The sequence below is a fragment of the Zea mays genome, chromosome 5, assembly GCF_902167145.1.
Source record: "Zea mays cultivar B73 chromosome 5, Zm-B73-REFERENCE-NAM-5.0, whole genome shotgun sequence".
NCBI lineage: Eukaryota > Viridiplantae > Streptophyta > Magnoliopsida > Poales > Poaceae > Zea > Zea mays.
Window position 1 is genome coordinate 192,313,721 of NC_050100.1, and position 25,380 is coordinate 192,339,100.

Consider the following 25,380-nt stretch of genomic DNA (forward strand, 5'->3'; position numbering starts at 1 on the left):
AAATCTTTTAGAGGAGACTGTAAAAGATGGATATAGAGGATGGATATAGAGGACGTTGCTGAATACAGCCTTAGCCAAGCTCCACGCTATAGCTTGCTGGTCCTCTTGATCCTTCACCGACCAATGCAATTTCTTGATTCTTCCTCGACCAATAAAGTTTTTCAAACATGGCATGCTATGCTATCATTATTGTGGGTTCTTGTATCAAGTGTGCACAAAAACATATTTATGTTCTAACAATTAATTATCCACTACATGTGTTTTTTTTTGTTTTGCCAAAACGCCATACTTTATGCCACATTAAAAAATACTGCTTAACCATGTTGGATATTTGTGAATAACTTTTGTACATCCTTCACTACAAAAAATCTTCGCCACTTATATTAGCATTTTTTTGTTTTCGATTGCAATTGAATGCAAGCTAAAGTTTTCCCTCAACTCTATGAAGCATAAAACAATTTTAAATATTTTATTGTTTGTCCTGGGAACTCTGAATAGAAAAAGGTTAATAAACAAATAATAATCCTGATATCACTTTTATAATTATGGTTTTACATTAATTTTTGCCCTTTCCTCCCATGTATTTAACTCCAGAATACTGAGCTAATAATTCCTCTCATCTCTCTACCATATGGACATTTTATTGTTCCGTTGGTTACACTATTGCAATTAGAAAAATATCTTGGAGTACAATTAAGTGCTGCAGGCTTAAATTTCACCACAACTCTATGATGCATGAAATATTTTATGGTAATCTATTGTTTATGCTTGTAACTCCAAATAGAAAATAAAAAGTTTAACAAAGAAATATGAATCCTAATGTCGCTTTTACAATTATGGTTTTTTCATTCCTTTTTGCCCTTTCCTCCCACATATTTAACTCCAAAAAGACTGCAAGCTAATAATCCCTCTCATGTCTCTACCACATGGACATTTTATTGTTCTGTTGGTCACACTAACGCAATTAGAAAAATATCTTTGAATACAATTATGTGTCTAAAACTTAGTTCCATATTCCAATAATATTTTTATTATATAATAGTTACTTTGTGTTCACAATGAAAATACCTACACAATCTTTTACGTGTTTAAAATCTTCTCTGTTTTCTTATGGATCACAACATAGTTGTTTTCTAAAAGCTTGGTTTTCCTTCCCTACAAACAAACGGTCTCTTATATTTACAATATGTGTGTAACCTCATAAACTTTTATATACGACCTAAAAAACAACTTATTACAAATAAGTGCACAGTTCTTCCCTTTCTACTAGGGAAATAATATAGTTACATAAAACCGCGGAATCAAGTCGCCATCATCGGATCGATAAACGAGCGGTGTCGCAGAAAAATAAGGAACTACATAACTGTGTTGACATGGATTCCGATGAACATATTGCAAATAGGAAGAAAAGAAAACACAGTAAGTATTCTTTCTTCTTTTTTTGGAAATGAAATCACTTATTACTTCCGTATATAACTATGTACCTTATCCACTTAATAAATCATTTTAAAAAATAACAAGTTCGTCTGTATTGTTTTCACCACCAATAATCACAGAAGCAAGGCAAAATCACAGACGTTTGTTAAACCAACAACGTATTGTTAAAAAATCACAGACGTTGAGATAGGGCGTCTGATCCAATCAAGCCTAAGGACGAGAAAAAGAAAAATGAAAGTTGAGGAAAAAAAAGATAAGAGGAGACACCCACTTGAATCGAAATGATCCGTGTGCCCAATCAAGTATCCAAAGGGTTGCTATTGCTAATTGAATGTCAAAATCAACGACGTTAGACATATTGATGTCTCGTTCTGGCATTGACCTGTCTTAAGGAATAAAGAGGCACTGAATTCTCTTGCACAAGCGCATCAGATTGTGACAACTTAGCACACGCCGAAAGTAAATTAGTTGGATAGCGAACTTGATTGTTTGCAGCCACGAAATCCAAGCACTTCAGCAAATCTGCAATGGTAGTTGCTAGTGTGAATCGCAATTATTCGCAGATAGACGACAATAAACACTGGGTATCGATACTGTCCGCAAGAACGTGCATCACATAAACAAGCTGCAAAGTATGTCAAATACAGCATTCATCCTACGTTATCTCATTGTCTACAGTATGCGTTGAGGAGGGTTCAAATGTAACCACCACATGGCGCTGGAGCAAATCAGTTTACAGAGTAATAAAACCAAGACAATCTTCAGGCTGGCTGCTCATAAGTGACGCTGCTATTGTTGTCTGAACTAGTATCATCAACAGACAGCTTACTCCACCTCTTCCAAGAAATCCTTGATCTCTGCTGGGCTTAAAACTCTGTATTTTGTATGGAAAAACTGTTAGTTCTCAGCAAACCATTTGAATGTAGCAAGGACTTTGTAATATCGCATAGCTCCAGGTTTGCAAAAACAACAAATAAACACAAACATTTCCCCTACAGCTAGAGAGGCACAAGTTGTTAGCAAACCCTAAAGAAACAGATTCTTCGTATAGTCAGGGAGCAATGAGCGATGCAGTAATTTTGAACCATATAAATATGGCAGTAAGATTGAGTCTCTGTAACTTACTTGAACTCACGATCAGCTCGAATAATTCCGATTTCAATGTTGTTGGAGGAAATTTGCCCCTCATATCTGCAAGTCCAAGATCCGGAACCAATTATTAACTATTTAGGATATTTCTAAACTAAGCAAGTACAACAGGGATGCGAGCGATACCCTTCTTTCAAAGTCAAAATTGCAGTGTGGATGGCATCATCAAGCTCCATATCTTCTGTGTATCTACAATGAAACCATACAAATATAACATGTGAAATCAGAGGGAAAGGATGAACAATTATAGCACACATGCTGCTTACATTAATCACTGATGAGGTAGATAAAATCAACTGGAATTTATTTACAATCGGATGAAAGAATATTATCAGCAGTACTGTGTCACAACTCAAAACAGTGTCTAGATCAAGTGCACAACATTACTACATTGAGGCTGTACCTCTTTTCAAGAAACGTCTTTGCATTGGACACATTTTTTCCCATGGCTGATGCCTTCCAGGAGAAGTATGATCCTGAGGGATCAACCTGAAGAAATTGGCAACAATGTCAGTTGTCCTGAGTTTATGAAGGTACATCCTACAGTATCATGGTGATTGTTAGCACAAAAGTACACATTATTCACTTTCTAAGTACTACTTGTGATCATCTCTTGTAAAGCAATAAGCAGTTTTCTTTGGAAGGTTAATAAACAGGTTTCTATCTTGTAGCTTCTTCAGTATACCTGATACAACTGCGGGCCATTGTCATCATACCCAGCAATCAACAGTGATACTCCAAATGGTCTCACACCACTGATACAAGCAAGGATAACAAGTAAAACTCATTAGCATATACCTATCTCAAGCTTTCACTAATCACCTTAACACCCCAAACAATAGAGGCTAGTACATGTTTTTGACCGGATGGTGTATATCCTAGCAATCTCTATTAGTTTAGCTTTTTGGTCAAGCCATCACGATGACGTAAAGTGGATCAATAAATGGAAATAGCTACTAAATGTTATAGATATAGTGCATATTTTATGTATGAAGCTGATTGACTTGCTTGGCAACTAAATAAAATTTAACCCTCAATATCACGAATTAATTGTAAATCAATAACTGGATTGCACACAGGAATACTGTAAGATCTCTAGGAGTGATCGCAATACATTTAAGTAATGTACAAATAAGGGACTCAAACAGCTAAAGCAAACAATGCTACTCCAAGTGTATACTTTGAGTCTTTGACTATCAAAATTTTTATTAAATGCATATTAATAGAAGGGTAGACCGTGCAGGGATGAGAACTGTCTCACTGAGTCACTAGGTTGTGGGTTCGAAACAGCCTCTCCGTATTTGCGACAAAAAGGCTTGCTCGGTTTACCCCTTCACTAGACCCCACTCATGTGGGAGCCTCCGACACTTGGTCTACTCTTTTTTTTTATATTATAAGCAGCTAAAACAATACAGTGTTATTCCAAGGGTATACTTTGAATATAAAAAAATTAATAAATGCATATAGTATTATGAGCATGCAGATGGTCCCATAAATATGAATATCAACTTAAGTTTTTATGAATAATAATAAATTAGGCAGTGCATGCCATTATTTTATGCACAAATAGGCAAATAGAAATAACTAAGTCTAGTTACATACCCTGACTGTGTGAACTCCTGCATGACAGCAGCAGTCTCTCGTACAAGCTGTGTTACAGGTATATGTTCCTGCATTTGGAAATGAAACAATAATTTAAAACACATTTTGCTACCTGACAGCGAGGTTGCAACAGGGAATATATTTTTAAATTACAAATTCACTTCAATAGCGTTTTTAACATATGAGAATTTTTATAACTATCCAAAAAGATACAAAGAGGCTTCCTTGAAAATCGTTGGGGCGTAACCCTCTTAGCGACGCACCATATCGGAACCCGGGTATGATGTTAAATGAGCAAGGGCCGGGCCGTCACCCCTTAAGTGACGCGCCGTCTCTTGATCTGGAGCCGGTGATAAGTGAGCAAGGATCGGGTCGTCGCATCCTTAGTAGCGCGCTACATCGGCGCCCGGGTGTAGTGGAAAATGAGCAAGGGTCTTTGTATCTTCCTCGGCGGGTGCGAAGGGTAAGGAAGTTAGTCGAGCCAACTAGGGTCCGTGTAGGTAGTTGGAACGTAGGTTCCTTAACAGGTAAGTTACGAGAAATAGTCGACGTTGCGGTGAGGAGACGGGTAAATATTTTATGTGTTCAAGAGACCAAGTGGAAAGGACAAAAGGCGAAGGAAGTGGAAGGTACAGGCTTCAAGTTGTGGTACACGGGGACTGCAGCAAACAAGAATGGAGTAGGCGTCTTGATCGATAAGAGCCTTAAAGATGGGGTAGTAGATGTTAAGAGGCTAGGAGATAGAATCATCCTAGTCAAACTGGTCAATGGGGACTTGGTTCTCAATGTTATTAGCGTGTATGCTCCTCAAGTAGGCCTTAATGAGAACTCAAAGAGGGAGTTCTGGGAAGGCCTGGAGGACATGGTTAGTAGTGTGCCAGTTGGCGAGAAGCTCTTCATAGGAGATCTCAATGGCCATGTGGGTACATCTAGCACCAGTTTCGAGGGTGTGCATGGAGGCTTCGGCTTTAGGACTAGGAATCAAGGAGAGGAAATCCTGAACTTTGCCCTAGCCTATGACATGTTTATAGCAAACACTTTCTTTAGGAAGAGGAAATCCCACCTGGTGACCTTCAGTAGTGGCCAACACATTAGCCAGATTGATTTCGTCCTCTTGAGAAAAGAGGACAGACATGCCTGCTTAGATTGCAAGGTTATACCTGGAGAGTGTGTGGTAACCCAACATAAGCTTGTCGTAGCTGACTTCCGTTTTAAGATTCGTTTACAACGGAATAAGCATAACAAGGTCACTAGAACAAAGTGGTGGAAGCTTAAAGGGGATGTGGCCCAAACTTTCAAGGAGAGAGTTATCGAGGAGGGCCCTTGGGCAGAAGAGGGAGACGCAAACATCATGTGGAGGAAGATGGTGACATGCATCCAAAAGATAGCTTCAGAAGAGTTTGGTTTGAGTCAAGGAAACAGAAGGGAAGTTAAAGACACTTGGTGGTGGAACGAAGATGTCCAAAAGGCTATCAAGGAGAAGAAAGATTGCTACAAACGCTTACATCATGACAAGTGTGCAGACAATATAGACAAGTACATGATAGCGAAGAAGTCTGCAAAGCGAGCGGTTAGTAGAGCGCGGGGTCAAGCCTATGACGACCTTTATCAACGGTTGGACACAAAGCAGGGAGAAAAGGATATCTATAGGATGGCCAAGATTCGTGAAAGGAAGACAAGGGATGTCAACCAAGTCAAATGCATCAAGGATCAAGGAAACCAACTATTAGTGAAGAATCAAGAGATCAAGAACAAATGGAAGGAGTACTTCAACAAATTGTTCAATGGAGGGAATGAGAGTTCTACAGTAGAATTGGACGAACCATTCGATGACAACAACAGGGGTTTTGTACGAAGGATACAAGAATATGAAGTTAAGGAGGCGCTAAAAAGGATGAAGGTAGGAAAGGCGATGGGCCCTGATGGTATCCCTATCGAGGAATGGAGATGCCTTGGAGACATAGCGATAGTATGGCTGACTAAGCTTTTCAACACCATCTTTCGGACAAACAGAATGCCCGACGAGTGGCGGCGGAGTACGTTAGTACCAATCTTCAAGAACAAAGGAGACGTTCAAAGTTGTACTAATTACCGTAGAATTAAGCTCATGAGCCATACAATGAAGCTATGGGAGAGAGTCATTGAACACCGCCTGCGGAAGATGACGAGCGTGACCCAAAATCAGTTTGGTTTCATGCCTGGGAGATCAACTATGGAGGCCATTTTCTTACTAAGACAACTTATGGAGAGATTTAGAGAACAAAAGAAAGACCTGCATATGGTCTTCATAGACTTGGAGAAGGCTTATGACAAAGTACCTAAGAGTGTAATGTGGTGGGCCTTGGAAAAACACAAAGTATCAACAAAGTACATTAATCTTATTAAAGATATGTACACTAATGTTGTGACAAGTGTACGAACAAGTGATGGAGACATCGATGACTTTCCAATTAACATAGGACTACATCAAGGGTCGGCTTTGAGCCCTTATCTTTTCGCTTTGGTGATAGATGAGGTCACAAGGGACATACAAGGAGATATACCGTGGTGTATGCTTTTTGCCGATGATGTGGTACTTATTGAGGAGAGTAGGAGTGGTGTTTCGCAAAAGTTGGAATTGTGGAGGCAGACGCTGGAAGCAAAAGGTTTTACGCTTAGTAGGTCTAAAACAGAGTATATGAAGTGTGATTTCAGTGCCATGGGGTATGAGGATGGCGATGTTAGTCTTGATGGGCAAGTGGTACCCAAGAAAGACATTTTTCGTTACTTAGGATCAATGCTTCAGAAGGAGGGAGACATCGATGAGGATGTCAGTCATAGAATTAAAGCTGGATGGTTGAAGTGGCGGCAAGCTGCGGGTGTCTTATACGACCCCCGGGTGCCACACAAACTAAAAGGCAAATTCTACAGGACAGCAATCCGGCCGGCTATGTTGTATGGAGCAGAATGTTGGCCCACTAAAATACGACATGTCCAACAACTAAGTGTGGCAGAGATGCGTATGTTGCGCTGGATATGTGGCCACACAAGGAGAGACCGAGTCCGGAATGATGATATACGAGAGAGAGTAGGAGTGGCGCCAATTGAGGAGAAGCTTATGCAACATCGTTTGAGATGGTTTGGACATATCCAACGAAGACCTGAAGAGGCACCAGTGCATATCGGAATAATTAGGCGTCTCGAGAATGTGAAGAGAGGTAGAGGTCGACCAACCTTGACGTGGACAGAGGCTGTGAAGAGGGACCTGAAGGAGTGGAATATTGATAAAGAGCTCGCCGTGGATAGGAAGCGGTGGAAAAGTGCAATTCACGTGCCAGAACCCTGATTTGTAGTTTCGCTTTTCCTCCTTAATCGTTTGACCTTTTTTTGTGCCCTTTTAGATCTTGCTGGTTCTTGTGGGTTTTATCTCTTTTAATGTGTTTTCCCGTTTCGTCGTTTTTCAGTTCTCCTTTGCCTTTGTCTCCCTTTTCTTTTCTTTGGGGTTGAGCTCTGAGGTTTTCATATGGGGTTTCATCTCTAGCCTACCCCAACGTGCTTGGGACAAAAAGGCTTTGTTGTTGTTGTTGTATCCAAATAGATACAAAGAGGCACCAAATGAAAACATGCAGTACCCCTACCTAGATATGATCATATGATTAAAGTACCTCTTCATACCTCTAAGGCATGTAAGAAGTCTCTTACCAGATATATAAATATTTTCCAGAAATCTAACTTAGCAAGTTGCCAAAAAGTATACCTTGTACAACCGATAATATTGTTGTGCCTGCTTTCGACTTTTCCTCACCAGAACACGGAAATCTGGACCCATCCCACTGAAAACAATGCAAGAAAAGTGCATGAATAGAACGTGATAGAAAAAACTTGACAATTGAGAAGATGCACTAAAGGTCCATAACTTCAACAACAACCAACATTGAACTTCAACACAATTGTAATGTATTCCAATTCCAAAATAGAAAATTTAAATGAATACAAGATCAAAAAAGATAGTGCAGTACCTATAGACAACTCCAATATTAGGTGTTAGTGCCTGAATCTTTTGCACCTGAAAAGTTTTTCATGCAGGTATCTGTTTAGCACTCGTCATGGAGAAAGGTCAGAATGTGGCAAAAGAGAAATTCAAAAACTTAGATACACATACAGATGTTTCATCCACTAAAATAGAAGGCAGCTTCTTCTCAGTGGCAATGACTACACCATTGGCAGCTGCAAACATGATATATTTCGGAATTAACAAAGAGGCAGAAGTAAAACAAAATGGTTGTACTGCCTAACCAAGGACCATGTATATTACATAGAACATTATAATTTGATTTAAAAAGAATAGTATGGAACGAATCATTACACTACAGCTACTAAATCTATCAATAGTGACTTCTGAAGGAACTTCGAATATCATGTTAATTAGGAAGTTCAGATAACAAAAGATGGTCATTAGACTCCTGTGCAGTGTGTTTGTGCTCTAGATATGATGTGGGCAAACAAACATGCAATTTCCAAGTACCCATTCAACATCAAAGCAACCAAACGACGATAGATCTGCATCAACTTCTACAACATGAATAAGCATCAAGAAGAAAGAAAATTTGGGCACATTTACGCTTGAACATGCAGGAAAATTAGGGAAATACGTGAAATGCATTTAGCATCAATAGTCGTCAAGGAACTTACAAACCCAACCTCAAATAACTTATAATTCACATTAGATTAGAGAAATGATTTAATGATGACTAAAATTGGTACTCCCTCTGCTTCAAGTTATAAGATATTTTGGTTTTCCTAGATGCATTGTTTTAACTATGTATCTAGACATATATAAGTAAATAGCAAAAGATATATATCTAGAACAGCCAAAACATCTTATAATTTGGAATGGAGGGAGTAGTAACCGTTAATTAGTCGGTGATTTTTTTTTGCACCTCCCAACCTGAACTTATGAATCATGCAATGGCCCAAGCAACAATCCATACAAATTGAAAACAGCTGCAAATGTGTGTAAATAACTATGAGATAAGAAAATCACAACAATATAAACAGTTGAATTTACATCTAGGTATCTTCAATTAACACTGCAATTGCTAACGAGAAAGGATGGAAGTCCTAATCAACGCAAAGACACAAACACCCGAAGACAAACCCAAAATAATACACTTCCAGAGGATCATAATTCTAATTTCTAAACCCTCCCCAATGACCTAATGTTATGAACGTGACAAGACGTCATAATGCCGTTTCAAATCTCCGTGTCCTAGCAACGGCAAAATACTAATACATCAAAGGGTGAGAGGGGATTACTGCGCAGATCGAACCTTTGATCCCGAGCGAGGTCTGCCCGGATCCGACAGCCGTGAGCGCGTGCTCAATCTGCACGAGCTTCCCCGACGGACTGCAACAAAATCAACCGAAAAAATCCGGATCAAACCACCGTAACGACGCAAAATCCCCCGATCTCGACGGAGAAGGCGAGCAAGCGAGAGATGCAGGGAGAGGAGCACGAACCTGAAGGTGGTGAGGGAGAAGGAGTACTGGCTGTCACCCATGGGCGCGGTGGGGAGTCACCTCGTTAGCTCTTCCGGGATGGAGTGTCGGCGACTCGTGGCAAGGTTTTTCCTGCTGGCAAAATAAGAAATAAGACTAAGTTCGAAAGATACAGTGAAACTCTATAGTGAAAATGAACCATGATGGGCTTATCACGGGTAGGGATGTCAACGGGGCTGCTCCCCGTACCCGCCAAAATAAAAATTCCCTGTTCCCCGTCCCCGTCCCCGTCGGGTATACGGGGATCCGATGGGGAAAAATCCCCGCCAACAGCCCAGTTAAAAATCATGTCCAGCACAATAAATCAGTAGCATATTACATTTGCAAATATATAAACAACACAAATCATAGCAGCTATTGCAACTATGGCATGGTACATCACAAGTCACTAATACAATAATAAGAAGTAATAACCCTATTATATAGTACAGCCACAATGCCACATAGCAGTACCAGACTACTAGCTATTACACACATGAATGAAGCCGAGCAGCTGAGCAGCACGTGACCCCCTAAATTTTGGTAAACAAGCTGCACCAACACCTTGATTAGATAACAAGAAAGCAAGAACTCGTACACTGTCAACTCATGTCGACCTTGCCCGTTTTCAAGAACAAAAATCTAGACAGGCCACGGATCGATGTATTGGATTAGCAGGGCATCCGTCAGCACACAAATCTACAACTAACTGAACGAATCAGAAGAAGGATTTTAGGGTTCGATTGCCAACAAAGCCCTTCGGACTAGGGAATCCAAGCAAGCTCGTGTATGATTGCTTACACGTTGGAACCCCCAATCTCTAAACCCAGAATATCATCTAGAAACCTGAGCAGAGAAGCATACCGTGTGCAGACCTTGGAGAGGCCGGCGGCCGTGTGAGGTAGAGGGAAGGTGGTAGCGGCCGTGGGATGTAGAGGGAGGTGACCGAGAGATGGAAGCTGGCCGCGTCCAATGGAGAGGGAAGCAGCTTCCGCGGTTGTGAGGAGGCGGCGGTCGGCGGAGGGGGGCGCGAGACCGCAACTCGCGAGAGGAAGACCTGGGGGTGATTGGAGGGGAAAACCTGGGAGATGAAGATGAGGACGTTGCCTGTCCAATAGGTACGGGTGGGTGCTATACTTCTTTAGTTGTTTACCTTTGATAGGCTATTTGACTTGGGTCGATCATTCTTGTTAATTTTGGGGCGTAATTGAGAAAATATGTAGTTTGATTTAGTTCTAGTAAGTGTACAAAATACTGTTTATTTCTAATTATTTCTCTACTATGATTTTGTGCGTGAAGACCAAAATGCCTTTCATTTCCTCCAAGAAAATAGAGCTGATAAGCAGGAAGAGCAGGTAGTTAGGTCTGCATTAGCGTGAAATTTCTGCATATATTTCTTATGTCATAATAAGAAGATATTAGCAAGGAAATGCAGCTGTTTTTTAATTAAGATATGCAATTCTGTACTTATTTCTTCCTTCCGTTTAGAGTTTGCTCAGCTCTTGCATAATCTTATCTTCCACACATTTAGGTCCTATTTAGAAGCTTAGTATTTTTGCAGTTTTGAGATAATACTATGTTATTTAATGATACCGTGGTATTGAAAGCAAGATATATATTCAAAACAGGAGGAACATGCCCACTATCAGGTTTAGACAGCAACTGAACATGCCCACTATCAGGTTTAGACAACATGAACTTATTCAGTTCATATAAACAGATTACCTAAACAATATCACAACAGGATCAAGATATATATTCAAAATTATGCCCACTCAAGACAGCATGAACTTATTCAGTTCTAAAAGCACATAACTCAAGACAGCATGAACTTATTCAGTTGATAAACTATCAGGTCTAGACACTAGACAGAACAAAAAAGTGTTTCCCTGCCGCAGAGGAAGATCTAGCATGAACGAAGTGCCAAGCCTGTCCTCCAGTTCCAAAGAACTGAACCTGCTGCTCTGCCGATCACCCTTGGAGCAACAACTAGCCCACCATGGGTTCAATCATGTCCTCCAGTTCCAAAGAATTATCGCGGCGTGAACCTTTGGAACACTAAAAGCGCCCGAGACCGGATCAAGGCTACCATGGGTTCGGATAAATCAAGGCTACCCTTGGAGCAACAACTAGCCCACCCTGCCGTCAGGAAGATCTATCGCGGCTCCGATTCACAACCAATAATCCTGACGCCGAAGCTAATCACAGATTCACAACCACTAATCCTGAGAGCTTGCTTATAGAGTTACAGGGAAAGGTTACTGTCAGCGTTTCGAGACCGGGGGTCCCTAAGCCGACGAGTGAAATGTCGTCGCGTGCCCCAGCCCAGATGGGTCGACGCGAGGCCGAGCACGAAGGGGGGAAGTGAGGTGGCCGGAGATGGGCGTGAGAGAGGTGGAAATCCTGCGGCCTTCGTGTTCGTCCCGCGCCCAGGTCGGGTGCGCTTGCAGTAGGGAGTTACAAGCGTCCACACGGGAGAGGGAGCGAGCGGCCTCACGCGAGCGCCTGTCTCGTCCTCGTCCCCGCGCGGCCAACCCTCTCTAAGAGGGCCCTGGTCCTTCCTTTTATAGGCGTAAGAAGAGGATCCAGGTGTACAATGGGGGGTGTAGCAGAGTGCTACGTGTCTAGCGGAGGAGAGCTAGCGCCCTAAGTACATGCCGTTGTGGCAGCCGGAGAGATTTTGGCACCCAGCTGGTGTGATGTCGTGGCCGTCGGAGGAGCGCTGGAGCCTGGCGGAGGGACAGCTGTCGGAGCTGTTGAGTCCTTGCTGACGTCCTCTTGCTTCCGTAAGGGGGCTGAGAGCCACCGTCGTCACAGAGTATGTGGGGCGCCATCATTGCCTATCTGGCGGAGCGAGCCAGATGGGACGCCGGTCTTGTTCCCCGTGGCCCGAGTCAGCTTGGGGTAGGGTGATGATGGCGCCTCCTATTGACGTGGCTGGTCTGCGCCCTAGGTTGGGCGATGTGGAAGCTCCTCCGAAGCCGAGGTCGAGTCTGTCTTCCGTGGCCGAGGTCGAGTCCGAGCCCCTGGGTCGGGCGAGGCGGAGACCGTCGGCTGAGGCCAGGGCGGAGTCCGAGCCCTGGGGTCGGGCGAAGCGGAGTTCGTCGTCTTCTGGGGCTGAGCCCAAGTCCGAGCCCTGGGTCGGGCGGAGCGGAGTTCGCCGTCTTCCGGGACTTAGCCCGAGTCCGAGCCCCTGGTCAGGCGGAGCGGAGTTCGCCGTCTTTCGGGACTTAGCCCGAGTCCGAGCCCTGGGTCGGGCGGAGCGGAGTTCGCCGTCTTCCGGGACTTAGCCCGAGTCCGAGCCCTGGGTCGGGCGAAGCAGAGCTTCCTATGGTGCCTGCGGCCGGGCCTGACTGTCTGTCAGCCTCACTCTATCAAGTGGCACCGCAGTCGGAGCGGCGCAGGCGGCGCTGTCTTTCTGTCAGGTCGGTCAGTGGAGCGGCGAAGTGACGGCGGTCACTTCGGCTCTGTCGGCTGAAGGGCGCGCGTCAGGATAAAGGCGTCAGGCCACCTTTGCATTAAATGCTCCTGCGATTTGGTCGGTCGGCGCGGCGATTTGGTCAGGGTTGCTTCTTGGCGAAGACAGGGCCTCGGGCGAGCCGGAAATACGTTAGCCGCTGGAGGGGGGCCTCGGGCGAGGCGGAGATCCTCCGGGGTCGGCTGCCCTTGTCCGAGGCTAGGCTCGGGCGAGGCGTGATCGAGTCCCTCGAATGGACCGATCCCTGACTTAATCGCACCCATCAGGCCTTTGCAGCTTTATGCTGATGGGGGTTACCAGCTGAGAATTAGGAGCCTTGAGGGTACCCCTAATTATGGTCCCCGACAGTAGCCCCCGAGCCTCGAAGGGAGTGTTAGCACTCGCTTGGAGGCTTTCGTCGCACTTTTTTGCAAGGGGACCAGCCTTTCTCGGTTGCGTTTTGTTCTGGTGGGTGCGCGCGAGCGCACCCGCCGGGTGTAGCCCCCGAGGCCTCGGAGGAGTGGTTTGACTCCTCCGAGGTCTTAATGCCTCGCATAATGCTTCGGCTGGTCTGGTCGTTCCCTCATGCGAGCTGGCCATAGCCCGGGTGTACGGTCGGGTCCCAAGTTCTCGGGCTGGTATGTTGACGCTGTCAACGGTTCGGCCGGAGCCGGGTTTGCGAGAGCAGCCCCCGAGCCTCTGCACAGGGCGAGAGGGCGATCAGGGACAGACTCGACTTTTTTACATACGCCCCTGCGTCGCCTTTCCGCAAGGAGGAGGGGGGAAAGCGCCATGTTGCCCTCGGTGGGCGCCGAACATGGTGTCTCCGGTGAGCTGCAGGCGGGTAATCCGAGTGGACGTCCGTGCCCCATTCGTTAGGGGTCGGCTAGAGGCCCAGAGGCGTGCCCAAAAGTACCTGCGGGTGATCTGCCGGACCCGGTCCCCTGGCGACGGGGTCCGAGGGCTCGATGCCTCCCTCTGATGGGATTCCGTTACAAGATCGTTCCCGCTGGTCTTGGAAATGTCCTAGGGTACCTCGGGAGCGCAGCCCGAGCCTTGGTTATGTATCGAACGTACCCATGGTCATCCCTCGCTCTGTGTCTGAGGCGGCTGTGAACCCTTCGGGGGCCAGCCTTCGAACCCCTGATCAGTAGTGGGCGCGGAGCCCGAGTAGCCTGAGGCGGCCGTTGAACCCTTCCGAGGGGCCGGCCTTCGAACATCTGATCAGTAGTGGGTGTGGAGCCCACGCGCTCTGAGGCGGCTGTTGAACCCTTCCGAGGGGCCAGCCTTCGAACCTCTGATCAGTAGGGAGGCTCGGAGCCTGGTTCCTTCACGGGGAAGGATCCTTTTCGGGGTATCCCCCTTTCTCGGTCCCTGTTGCAAGAGAGAGAAAGAGGAAAAAAGGAAAAGGATACGAAATCGAACGACGCGGCGTACCTTTTTTGACGCAGTCATTATGGCGAAGGCGAAGCATCGCTCACTTCTCCTGCCAGAGGCACCGCCTGTCCCGCCGCGGAGTTAATGCGACGGGGCGAGTGGTTCGCGGGGCGGCCGTTGCGCGTGCGCGAGCCGTTCGAGGAACGGAACACGGGCGCGTTGTCTTCACGCTGTGAGAGAGGGTTCTCTCGTTGCCCCTGGATGGGACGTAAGCTTGGCTGACGACGTGACCGCTGCTCCTACCTGCCTGCCACCGCCATTACTGTCGGCCCATTTTTGGCCGCATTGACCGTCGCGCCAGGCTGGCGCTGCTGGGTCGTGCGCTGGGTCGCCTCGAGTCGCGGTATTGGTTCCAGAGTCGAGGAGGCGCGGTGGTGGCGCAAGTGGCGGTGCAGTTGCATGCACGAAGCATTCGGTGCGCCGGTTGCATGACGCGTGGGCCTGGGCCTCCATGCTGGGCGTGTTGGGAGTCGGAGAAGTGTGCCCACTTGGCGCGGTTGCATGCCGCCTGCATGGCTGCCCGCCCTTTCGCCCGCTGGTCTGGGCAAAAGTGGAGAGCCGCTTGTAACCGCTGGGCGGTTGCATGCACCGCGCACGGCGGTTTGGCTTCTTCTGCTCTGAGCCGGCTTGCATGACATGTGGGACCCAGCCCCCACGCCGTAGGGGAGGACCTTGGAGCGTGTTGGAGAAGACTCAGCTCACGACGGTTGGGGACGCAAGTAGGGAGAGTCGCCTTTAAAAGGAGGGTGACCCCCTTGAAGGGCGACCACGTCTTCGCGCTCCCTTATGCATCGTGCCTTTCCACCTTCCAAGCCCCCGGATGGGGGATGCTCGCAGTCTTTCTGCCTTGCCGTTGGTGGAACACAACTCCGCGGGAGTTGGTACCTTTCAGCCATCGTTCGGCTTCAAGGATTTTCATCATGCAGCCCGGTCGCACCCCTCCGCCGGCGGTCACCCAAGATGGTGACCTCCAGCCCCTGGATGGGGAGAGGCAAGCCGGACTGTGATCTTGGTCCCGCCCTCAGCCTCAAGGATGTTCATCATCCTTGCTAGGGCGGAGAGCGAGGCGAGCCGGGGCTCTACCTCCCGCGCGGGTCGGCTGGCCACCTCTTCTTCCAGCTTCTGGTGGTGGCAACCATCCTCCAGTTCTGCGGAGGAGGCGTCCTCCAGCCATGCCGGGGAAGGCGAACTGTTGTTGCCCAGCTAGGATGCAACATTCCGCCCTCTTCCTCGCTTTCGTGGCGAGGACGGGAATGAGGACCTGCTGGTGCGCTTTGGAGCGGCCCGCTCTTTGGCTTTGATGGCTGGTTCGCGTCCCTTGAGCGGGAACGCGAACGAGAGCCTTCCGGCGGCCGCGTCCATCCTGGGACCACGACTGCTGCTGCAGAGGTCGCTGGCGGGTCACCCGGAGCTCGTCGCCCCGCAGGCTCCCCGGTGTGGAGGTTGTTCATACCCGCGGGGACGGAACCAGAGTTCCGTTTGTAATGGCACTTTGAATGCCAGTGTTTTTGTTCATTGTGGTTGTCGAGGCCTGAACATGTATGTATTTTTTCCTCATTTTCGAGCACTAAGACTCGCCTGTTGGTTGTCTGAACCGCTTCACCAAGCGTGAGTCGCCCCGTGTAAAGGTGACGAGTGAGGTATCCGTATCCCGGAGGCGTAAGAGTCCCTCGGCTCGGTCAGCCTTGTTGCCCGAGGCTTCTCTTGCTCAGTTAAAGGAACCCCTCGGCCGCTCTTCGATGAGCCGAGGCCAGGGGTAGCGGTGTCAGCGCGAACAGAGGCAGAGTCGGCTCAGAAAGAAGACCTGGTCGGCCGGAGCCTGGCCGGATCGTCTGTTAGCGGGACCGACGCCGGAATTGACCTGCCGAGGCCTCGGGTCGGGCTGATGTCCTCGGAGGACAGCTGGCCGAGGCCTCGGGGTGACCAGCCGAGCCGCCTGCCCGAGCCGGATTCTTGGAGAAGACCCTGGCGGCGATGGCCCGGGCTTGGTGATGACGTTGTCCTTCAGAGCGGAGACCCTGGGACTGCGTCGCCGTCCGAGGCTAGGTCGGACCTCGCCGAAGGTGTTGTCGACGCCGAGGGTGTTGCTGCTCCCTTCAAGCGTCAAGATCCGAGCCTGCAGGATCGGATCATCTTGTAGCGCGTGTTTTCTGCGGCCGCCGAGGCCAAAACACTCCCTCGCCGTGTTGTAAAGCTGCGTCTCTTTTCCTCTTGTTTCGAGTATCCGGACTTTTTTGTCGGTAACAGAATTGTTCGTGCGAGCGAGAGCTGCTTCTCACGGAAGGTGACGAGTGAGGTATCCATATCCCGGAGGCGTAGGAGTCCCTCGGCTCGGTCGGCCTTGCCGCTTACACGCACTCTTACCCGTCCATGGGGCTCTGTCACCGACGCAGTCAAGAAGGCTCGAAGAATCACTCCGGCAGAAGGTCTTCCGAACGTGAAGACTTGTTCGGTCTGCGAAATCACTCATCCGAACGTGAGTTACTTATCGCAGAAGGTGATGAGTGAGGTATCCGTATCCCGGAGGCGTAGGAGTCCCTCGGCTCGGTCAGCCTTGGCTGCTTACGTGTACTCCGTCGTTCTCAGGATCCACTTTCGAAGCAGTCGAAAAGCACGAAAGACATTCTGGCAGAAAGGATCTTTTTTCGAGGAAAAATTTCGACGCAGAGGGGGTTCTCCCCTTTTAGCCCCCGAGGGAGGGTCGAGCTTTGCCGAGGCAAGGCTGACCCTTCCTTGATGACTAAACTTTGCGTAGGAGCGAGGTATATGAACAACTTGAAAACATCTTAAGGGTAGAAGCGACGTAGCTGTTGGATGTTCCAAGCATTGCTGTAGACCTCGCCTTGACTGTTGGCCAGCTTGTACGTTTCGGGCTTCAGAACTTTGGCGATGACGAATGGCCCCTCCCAGGGGGGCGTGAGCTTGTGCCGCCCTCGGGCGTCTTGTCGCAGCCGAAGCACCAGGTCGCCCACCTGGAGGTCTCGAGACCAGACCCCTCGGGCGTGGTAGCGTCGCATGGACTGCTGGTACCGCGCCGAGTGTAGTAAGGCCCTGTCCCGAGCCTCTTCTAGCTGGTCCAGCGAGTCTTCTCGACTAGCTTGGTTGCTTTGGTCGGCATAGGCCCTTGTCCTCGGGGAACCGTATTCCAGGTCGGTGGGCAAGATGGCCTCGGCCCCATAGACTAGAAAGAACGGCGTGAAGCCCGTGGCTCGGCTCGATGTTGTCCTCAGGCTCCAGACCACCGAGGGGAGTTCCTTCATCCATCGCTTGCCGAACTTGTTGAGGTCGTTGTAGATCCGAGGCTTGAGTCCTTGTAGAATCATGCCGTTGGCACGCTCTACTTGCCCATTCGTCATGGGATGAGCCACGGCGGCCCAGTCCACCTGGATGTGGTGATCCTCACAGAAGTCCAGGAACTTTCTACCAGTGAACTGGGTGCCGTTGTCGGTGATGATGGAGTTCGGGACCCCGAAACGATGGATGATGTTGGTGAAGTACGCCACCGCCTGCTCGGACCTGATGCTGTTTAGGGGTCGGACCTCGATCCACTTGGAGAATTTGTCGATGGCGACCAACAGGTGCGTGTAGCCCCCGGGTGCCTTCTGCAAGGGGCCGACGAGGTCCAGACCCCACACAGCAAAAGGCCAGGTGATGGGTATCGTCTGCAGAGCCTGAGCGGGCAGGTGGGTCTGCCTTGCGTAGAACTGACACCCTTCGCAGGTGCGGACAATTCTTGTGGCGTCGGCCACCGTCGTCGGCCAGTAGAAACCTTGTCGGAAAGCATTTCCGACAAGGGCTCGAGGTGCTGCGGGATGGCCGCAAGCCCCCGAGTGTATCTCTCGGAGGAGTTCCTGACCTTCGGTGATGGAGATGCATCGCTGGAGGATGCCTGAGGGGTTGCGGTGGTAGAGCTCCTTCCCATCTCCCAGCAAGACGAACGACTTGGCGCGCCGCGCCAACCGCCGAGCTTCGGCTCGGTCGAGGGGCAGTTCTCCTTGGTGGAGATATTGCAGGTACGGGGCCTACCAGTTTTGATCAGGCGCGACCCCGCTTTGCTTCCCCTCGACGTGCAGCGTCTCGCCCTCGGGGGCCGAGGGTACCTCGGGCTGAACCGAGGGCGCCTCGGGCCGAGCCGAGGGTGCCTCGGACTGAGCCGAGGGTACCTCGGGCTGGACCGAGGGTGCCTCGGGCTCGGGCGTGTCGTCGATCTTGACGGAGGGTTGATGCAGGTCTCTGGAGAACACGTCCGGGGGAACCGTTGTACGCCCCGAGGCTATTTTAGCCAGCTCGTCCGCAGTCTCGTTGTAGCGCTGGGCGATGTGGTTGAGCTCGAGCCTGTAGAACTTGTCTTCCAGGCGCCGAACCTCATCGCAATAGGCCTCCATCTTCGGGTCGCGGCAGTGGGAGTTCTTCATGACTTGGTCGATGACGAGCTGCGAGTCATCGCGAGCGTCGAGGCATCGGACCCCTAGCTCGATGGCGATCCGCAACCCGTTGACCAGAGCCTCATACTCGGCCACATTGTTGGACGCCGGGAAATGGAGGCGTAACACATAGCGTATGTGCTTCCCGAGGGGCGAGATGAAGAGTAGGCCTGCGCCGGCTCCTGTCTTCATCAGCGACTCGTCGAAGAACATGGTCCAGAGCTCCGGCTGGATCAGAGCTGTTGGGAGCTGAGTGTCGACCCATTCAGCTACGAAGTCCGCCAAGACCTGGGACTTGATGGCCTTCCGAGGGGCGAACGAGATTGTCTCGCCCATGATTTCCACCGCCCACTTTGCAATCCTACCCGAGGCCTCCCGGCACTGGATGATCTCCCCCAGGGGGAAGGATGACACCATAGTTACCGGATGAGACTCGAAGTAGTGTCGCAACTTCCGCCGTGTCAGGATCACCGCATACAACAGCTTCTGAACTTGTGGGTAGCGGATCTTGGTTTCGGACAGCACCTCGCTGACGAAGTAGACTGGCCTCTGAACGGGCAATACATGCCCCTCTTCTTGTCTCTCAACCACAATCACGGCGCTAACCACATGGGTGGTCGCGGCGACGTAGATCAAGAGGGCTTCTCTGGCAGCCGGGGGCACCAAGATAGGCGCCTTCGTGAGGAGCGCCTTCAGGTTCCCGAGGGCTTCCTCGGCCTCAGGGGTCCAAGTGAAGCACTCGGCCCTCCTTAAGAGGCGGTACAGAGGCAGGCCTCTTTCGCCGAGGCGTGAGATGAAGCGGCTCAGAGTCGCAAGACATCCCATGACCCTCTGTACGCCTTTCAAGTCCTTGATGGGCCCCATGCTGGTGATGACTGCGATCTTCTCCGGGTTGGCTTCGATGCCCCGCTCGGAGACGATGAACCCCAAGAGCATGCCTCGGGGTACCCCGAAGACACACTTTTCGGGATTGAGCTTCACGCCTTTCGCCTTGAGACATTGGAATGTCACTTCAAGGTCGGAAAGGAGGTCGGAGGCCTTCCTCGTCTTGACTACGATGTCATCGACGTAGGCCTCGACCGTCCGGCCAATGTGTTCGCCGAACACATGGTTCATGCACCGCTGGTACGTCGCACCCGCATTCCTCAAGCCGAACGACATGGTGACATAGCAGTACATGCCGAAGGGCGTGATGAAAGAAGTCGCGAGCTGGTCGGACTCCTTCATCCTGATTTGGTGATACCCTGAGTAGGCATCGAGGAAAGACAGGGTTTTGCACCCAGCAGTGGAATCCACGATTTGATCGATGCGAGGCAGAGGGTAGGGAACCTTCGAACATGCTTTGTTTAGACCAGTGTAGTCGACACACATCCGCCATTTCCCCCCTTTCTTTCTCACAAGCACAGGGTTGGCAAGCCATTTGGGATGGAATACCTCTTTGATGAACCCTACCGCCATTAGCTTGTGGATCTCCTCGCCTATGGCTCTGCGCTTTTCTTCGTCGAATCGGCGCAGAGGCTGCTTGACGGGTCAGGCTCCGGCTCGGATGTCCAGCGAGTGCTCGGCGACATCCCTCGGTATGCCGGGCATGTTCGAGGGACTCCACGCGAAGACGTCGGCATTCGCGCAGAGAAAGTCGACGAGCACTGCTTCCTATTTGGGATCGAGCTCGAAGCCGATCCGGATCTGCTTGGAGGCGTCGCCGCTGGGGTCGAGGGGGACGGACTTAACCGTCTCCGCGGGCTCGAAGTTGCCGGCATGATGCTTTACGTCTGGCACCTCCTTAGAGAGGCTCTCCAGGTCGGCGACGAGGGCCTCGGACTCGGCGAGGGCCTCGGCGTACTCCACGTCGCATTCGAACGCGTGTTTGTACGTGGGGCCGACGGTGATGACCCCGTTGGGGCCCGGCATCTTGAGCTTCAGGTTGGTGTAGTTGGGGACGGCCATGAACTTCGCGTAGCATGGCCTTCCCAGTACCTCGTGGTAGGTTCCTCGGAACCCGACCACCTCGAACGTCAGGGTCTCCCTTCGGAAGTTGGAGGGTGTTCCGAAGCAGACGGGAAGGTCGAGTTGTCCAAGGGGCTGGACGCGCTTCCCAGGGATGATCCCATGGAAAGGCGCAGCGCCTGCCCGGACCAAGGACAGATCGACACGCAGGAGCCCGAGGGTCTCGGCGTAGATGATGTTGAGGCTGCTGCCTCCGTCCATGAGGACCTTGGTGAGCCTGACGTCGCCGATGATGGGGTCGACGACGAGCGGGTATTTCCCCGGGCTCGGCACATGGTCGGGGTGGTCGGCTTGGTCGAAGGTGATGGGCTTGTCGGACCAGTCTAGGTAGACTGGCGCCGCCACCTTCACCGAACAGACCTCCTGGCGCTCTTGCTTGCGGTGCCGAGCCGAGGCGTTTGCCGCTTGCCCACCATAGATCATGAAGCAGTCGCGGACCTCGGGGAACTCTCCTGCCTGGTGATCTTCCTTCTTGTCGTCGTCGCGGGCCCTACCACCCTCCGCGGGTGGCCCGACCCTGTGGAAGTGGCGCCGAAGCATGATGCACTCCTCAAGGGTGTGCTTGACGGGCCCCTGGTGATAGGGGCACGACTACTTGAGCATCTTGTCGAAGAGGTTGGCACCTCCGGGGGGTTTCTGAGGGTTCTTGTACTTGGCGGCGGCGACAAGGTCCGCGTCGGCGGCGTTGCGTTTCGCTTGCGACTTCTTCTTGCCCTTCTTCTTGGCGCCGCGCTGAGTTGATGCCTCGGGGGCATCTTCCGATGAGCGGCCCTAGGGCTACTTGTCCTTCCGGAAGATAGCCTCGACCGCCTCCTGGCCGGAGGCGAACTTGGTGGCGATGTCCATCAGCTCGCTCGCCCTGGTGGGGGTCTTGCGACCCAGCTTGCTCACCAGGTCGCGGCAGGTGGTGCCAGCGAGGAACGCGCCGATGACATCCGAGTCGGTGATGTTGGGCAGCTCGGTGCGCTGCTTCGAGAATCGCCGGATGTAGTCCCGGAGAGACTCTCCCGGCTGCTGTCGGCAGCTTCGGAGGTCCCAGGAATTCCCGGGGCGCACGTACGTGCCTTGGAAATTGCCGGCGAAAGCTTGGACTAGGTCGTCCCAGTTGGAGATCTGCCCCGGAGGCAGGTGCTCCAACCAGGCGCGGGCAGTGTCGGAGAGAAATAGGGGGAGGTTGCGGATGATGAGGTTGTCATCGTCCGTTCCACCCAGTTGGCAGGCCAGACGGTAGTCCGCGAGCCACAGTTCCGGTCTCGTCTCCCCCGAGTACTTTGTGATAGTAGTCGGGGGTCGGAACCGGGTCGGGAACGGCACCCGTCGTATGGCCCGGCTGAAGGCCTGCGGACCGGGTGGTTCGGGCGAGGGACTCTGATCCTCCCCGCTGTCGAAGCGTCCCCCACGCCTGGGGTGGTAGCCTCGGCGCACCCTCTCGTCGAGGTGGGCCCGACGATCGCGGTGATGGTGCTCGTTGCCGAGGCGACCCGGGGCCACAGGCGCTGTGTTGCACGTGCGCCCGGTGTAGACCGAGGCTTCCCGCATGAATTGGGAAGTCGCGGCATGAGGTTCCGAGGGGTACCCCTGCCTTCGGGAGGCGGAGCTCTCGGCCCGTCGGACCGCGGCGCCTTCCAGGAGATTCTTGAGCTCTCCCTGGATTCGCCGCCCCTCGGTGGTTGATGGCTCCGGCATCGCGCGGAGGAGCATTGCTGCTGCAGCCAGGTTCTGGCCAACCCCACTGGATGCGGGTGGCGGCCTGACCCTGACATCGTCGGCGATGCGGTGCTGGAAGCCCTAGGGTAGATGACGTATTTCTCCGGCCGGAGGCTGGCCCGCCCATTCCTGCCCGACGTCCCGGCGGATCGGCTCAAGCGCTCCTGCTCCCTCGTCGAGCCTGGCCTGCACCCCGCGGATTTGCTCGAGTTGTGGGTCATGGCCCCCCGCCTGAACGGGGACCACAGCTAGCTCCCGTGGGATGTCAACGCGGGGCACCGGCCTAGGGAGGTCACCATCCTCCGGCATGCTGAGATGGTTGCCTTCGGAGGGACCCCCTAGATCGACGTGGAAACATTCGCGGCTTGGGCCGCAGTCCTCGTCGCCGAGGCTACGGCTACCGTCGGAACAGTCGGAAAGGCAGTAGTCGCATGCGGTCATGAAGTCCCGCATGGCACTGGGGTTGCCAAGTCCAGAGAAATCCCAACAGAAGCTGGGCTCGTCGTCTTCCTCGGACCCAGAGGGCCCGTAGGTCGAGACGTCCGTCAGCCGGTCCCAAGGTGACCGCATACGAAACCCCAGAGGGTTCGGACTCGCCTCTACGAGAGCGTCCGCCAAAGCGAAGCCGCTAGGCGGGTCGAGGCTGAATCCGAAAGGCGTGGGATGGGAATCGGTCGGTACCTCTTGGTCGACGGGCGGTGATGAAGTCACGTCGGGGACTGACTGCACCGTCGTCTTAGGTACGAGGGTGACGTCCAACAAGCCTTTCGCGAGCGTGCCGGCGTCGTCCATTTGCTCGGAATTGGCGTGTCGCGGGGAGACGGCGCTCGCCTTCGTCTCAAACGCGAGGTCGATGCCCGACGCGCCCCCCGTTGGGGCGCTGGGGCCGTCGACTCGCTCGACAGCCGACGAGGCGCTGCCTCCCGCTTGGCCTTGGTTGCCCCGCCTCCTCCCCCGTTGGCGGGGGAGAGGACGGAGCGAGCTCGAATGTTGTTCTTCCACCACGCGAGGAAGACGTCGTCGATTCCGCCGCCGGCAGGCGGGCTGTCGGCCGCCATTGTCGCTGTCGTCCGACGGTGGAAGGAGTATCATGTCGTAGCCACCGTCAAGGGACATGAACTCAAGGCTCCCGAAACGGAGCACCGTCCCGGGTCGGAGAGGTTGCTGGAGACTGCCCATCTAGAGCTTGACGGGAAGCTGTTCGTCAACACGCAGCAGGCCCCTACCTGGCGCGCCAACTGTCGGCGTTTCGAGACCGGGGGGTCCCTAAGCCGATGAGTGAAATGTCGCCGCGTGCCCCAGCCCAGATGGGTCGGCGCGAGGCCGAGCGCGAAGGGGGGAAGTGAGGTGGCCGGAGATGGGCGTGAGAGAGGTGGAAATCCCGTGGCCTTCGTGTTCGTCCCGCGCCCAGGTCGGGTGCGCTTGCAGTAGGGGGTTACAAGCGTCCACACGGGAGAGGGAGCGAGCGGCCTCACGCGAGCGCCTGTCTCGTCCTCGTCCTCGCGCGGCCAACCCTCTCTAAGAGGGCCCTAGTCCTTCCTTTTATAGACGTAAGGAGAGGATCCAGGTGTACAATGGGGGGGTGTAGCAGAGTGCTACGTGTCTAGCGGAGGAGAGCTAGCGCCCTAAGTACATGCCGTTGTGGCAGCCGGACATATTTTGGCACCCAGCTAGTGTGATGTCGTGGCCGTCGGAGGAGCGCTGGAGCCTGGCGGAGGGACAGCTGTCGGAGCTGTTGAGTCCTTGCTGACGTCCTCTTGCTTCCGTAAGGGGGCTGAGAGCCGTCGTCGTCACAGAGTATGCGGGGCGCCATCATTGCCTATCTGGCGGAGCGAGCCAGATGGGACGCCGATCTTGTTCCCCGTGGCCCGAGTCAGCTTGGGGTAGGGTGATGATGGCGCCTCCTATTGACGTGGCTGGTCTGCGCCCTAGGTTGGGCGATGTGGAAGCTCCTCCGAAGCCGAGGTCGAGTCTGTCTTCCGTGGCCGAGGTCGAGTCCGAGCCCCTGGGTCGGGCGAGACGGAGACCGTCGGCTGAGGCCAGGGCGGAGTCCGAGCCCTGGGGTCGGGCGAAGCGGAGTTCGTCGTCTTCTGGGGCTGAGCTCAAGTCCGAGCCCTGGGTCGGGCGGAGCGGAGTTCGCCGTCTTCCGGGACTTAGCCCAAGTCCGAGCCCCTGGTCGGGCGGAGCGGAGTTCGCCGTCTTCCGGGACTTAGCCCGAGTCCGAGCCCTGGGTCGGGCGGAGCGGAGTTCGCCGTCTTCCGGGACTTAGCCCGAGTCCGAGCCCTGGGTCGGGCAAAGCGGAGCTTCCTATGGTGCCTGCGGCCGGGCCTGACTGCCTGTCAGCCTCACTCTGTCAAGTGGCACTGCAGTCGGAGCGGCGCATGCGTCGCTGTCTTTCTGTCAGGCCGGTCAGTGGAGCGGCGAAGTGACGGCGGTCACTTCGGCTCTGTCGGCTGAAGGGCGCGCGTCAGGATAAAGGCGTAAGGCCACCTTTGCATTAAATGCTCCTGTGATTTGGTCGGTCGGCGCGGCGATTTGGTTAGGGTTGCTTTTTGGCGAAGACAGGGCCTCGGGCGAGCCGGAAATACGTTAGCCGCTGGAGGGGGGCCTCGGGCGAGGCGGAGATCCTCCGGGGTCGGCTGC

General features: G+C 52.1%; 1 protein-coding gene across 4 annotated transcripts; it reads right to left on the bottom strand.

The window, feature by feature from the left end:
* Nucleotides 1–2,002: 2,002 nt before the first annotated feature.
* Nucleotides 2,003–10,843, bottom strand: LOC109939198 (proteasome subunit alpha type-2). Of its 4 annotated transcripts, none has more exons than XM_035959224.1 (12): nt 10,570–10,843; nt 9,688–9,801; nt 9,498–9,574; nt 8,330–8,394; nt 8,187–8,233; nt 7,925–8,000; nt 4,189–4,256; nt 3,272–3,341; nt 2,990–3,075; nt 2,713–2,775; nt 2,563–2,628; nt 2,003–2,311 (listed from the first exon to the last, which is right to left on the bottom strand). In XM_035959224.1, the coding sequence occupies exons 2-12, from the start codon at nt 9,726–9,728 to the stop codon at nt 2,263–2,265; spliced, it is 708 nt and encodes a 235-aa protein (XP_035815117.1). In that variant the 5' UTR covers nt 9,729–9,801; nt 10,570–10,843; the 3' UTR covers nt 2,003–2,262. The 4 variants fall into 4 exon arrangements, with proteins under 4 accessions (XP_035815117.1, XP_035815116.1, XP_035815119.1 ...); XM_035959223.1 differs by having other exon boundaries at nt 9,688–9,798; nt 10,570–10,839; XM_035959226.1 differs by having other exon boundaries at nt 10,581–10,827.
* Nucleotides 10,844–25,380: the final 14,537 nt, after the last annotated feature.

Coding starts and splice junctions, on each gene's coding strand:
- LOC109939198 (XM_035959224.1), bottom strand. CDS start 9,728: ATGGGTGACAGCCAGTACTCCTTCTCCCTCACCACCTTCAG. Junction 4,257..7,924: donor AATATTATCGGTTGTACAAG/GTATACTTTTTG, acceptor TTCCAAATGCAG/GAACATATACCTGTAACACA. Junction 2,312..2,562: donor CGAGCTGATCGTGAGTTCAA/GTAAGTTACAGA, acceptor TACAAAATACAG/AGTTTTAAGCCCAGCAGAGA.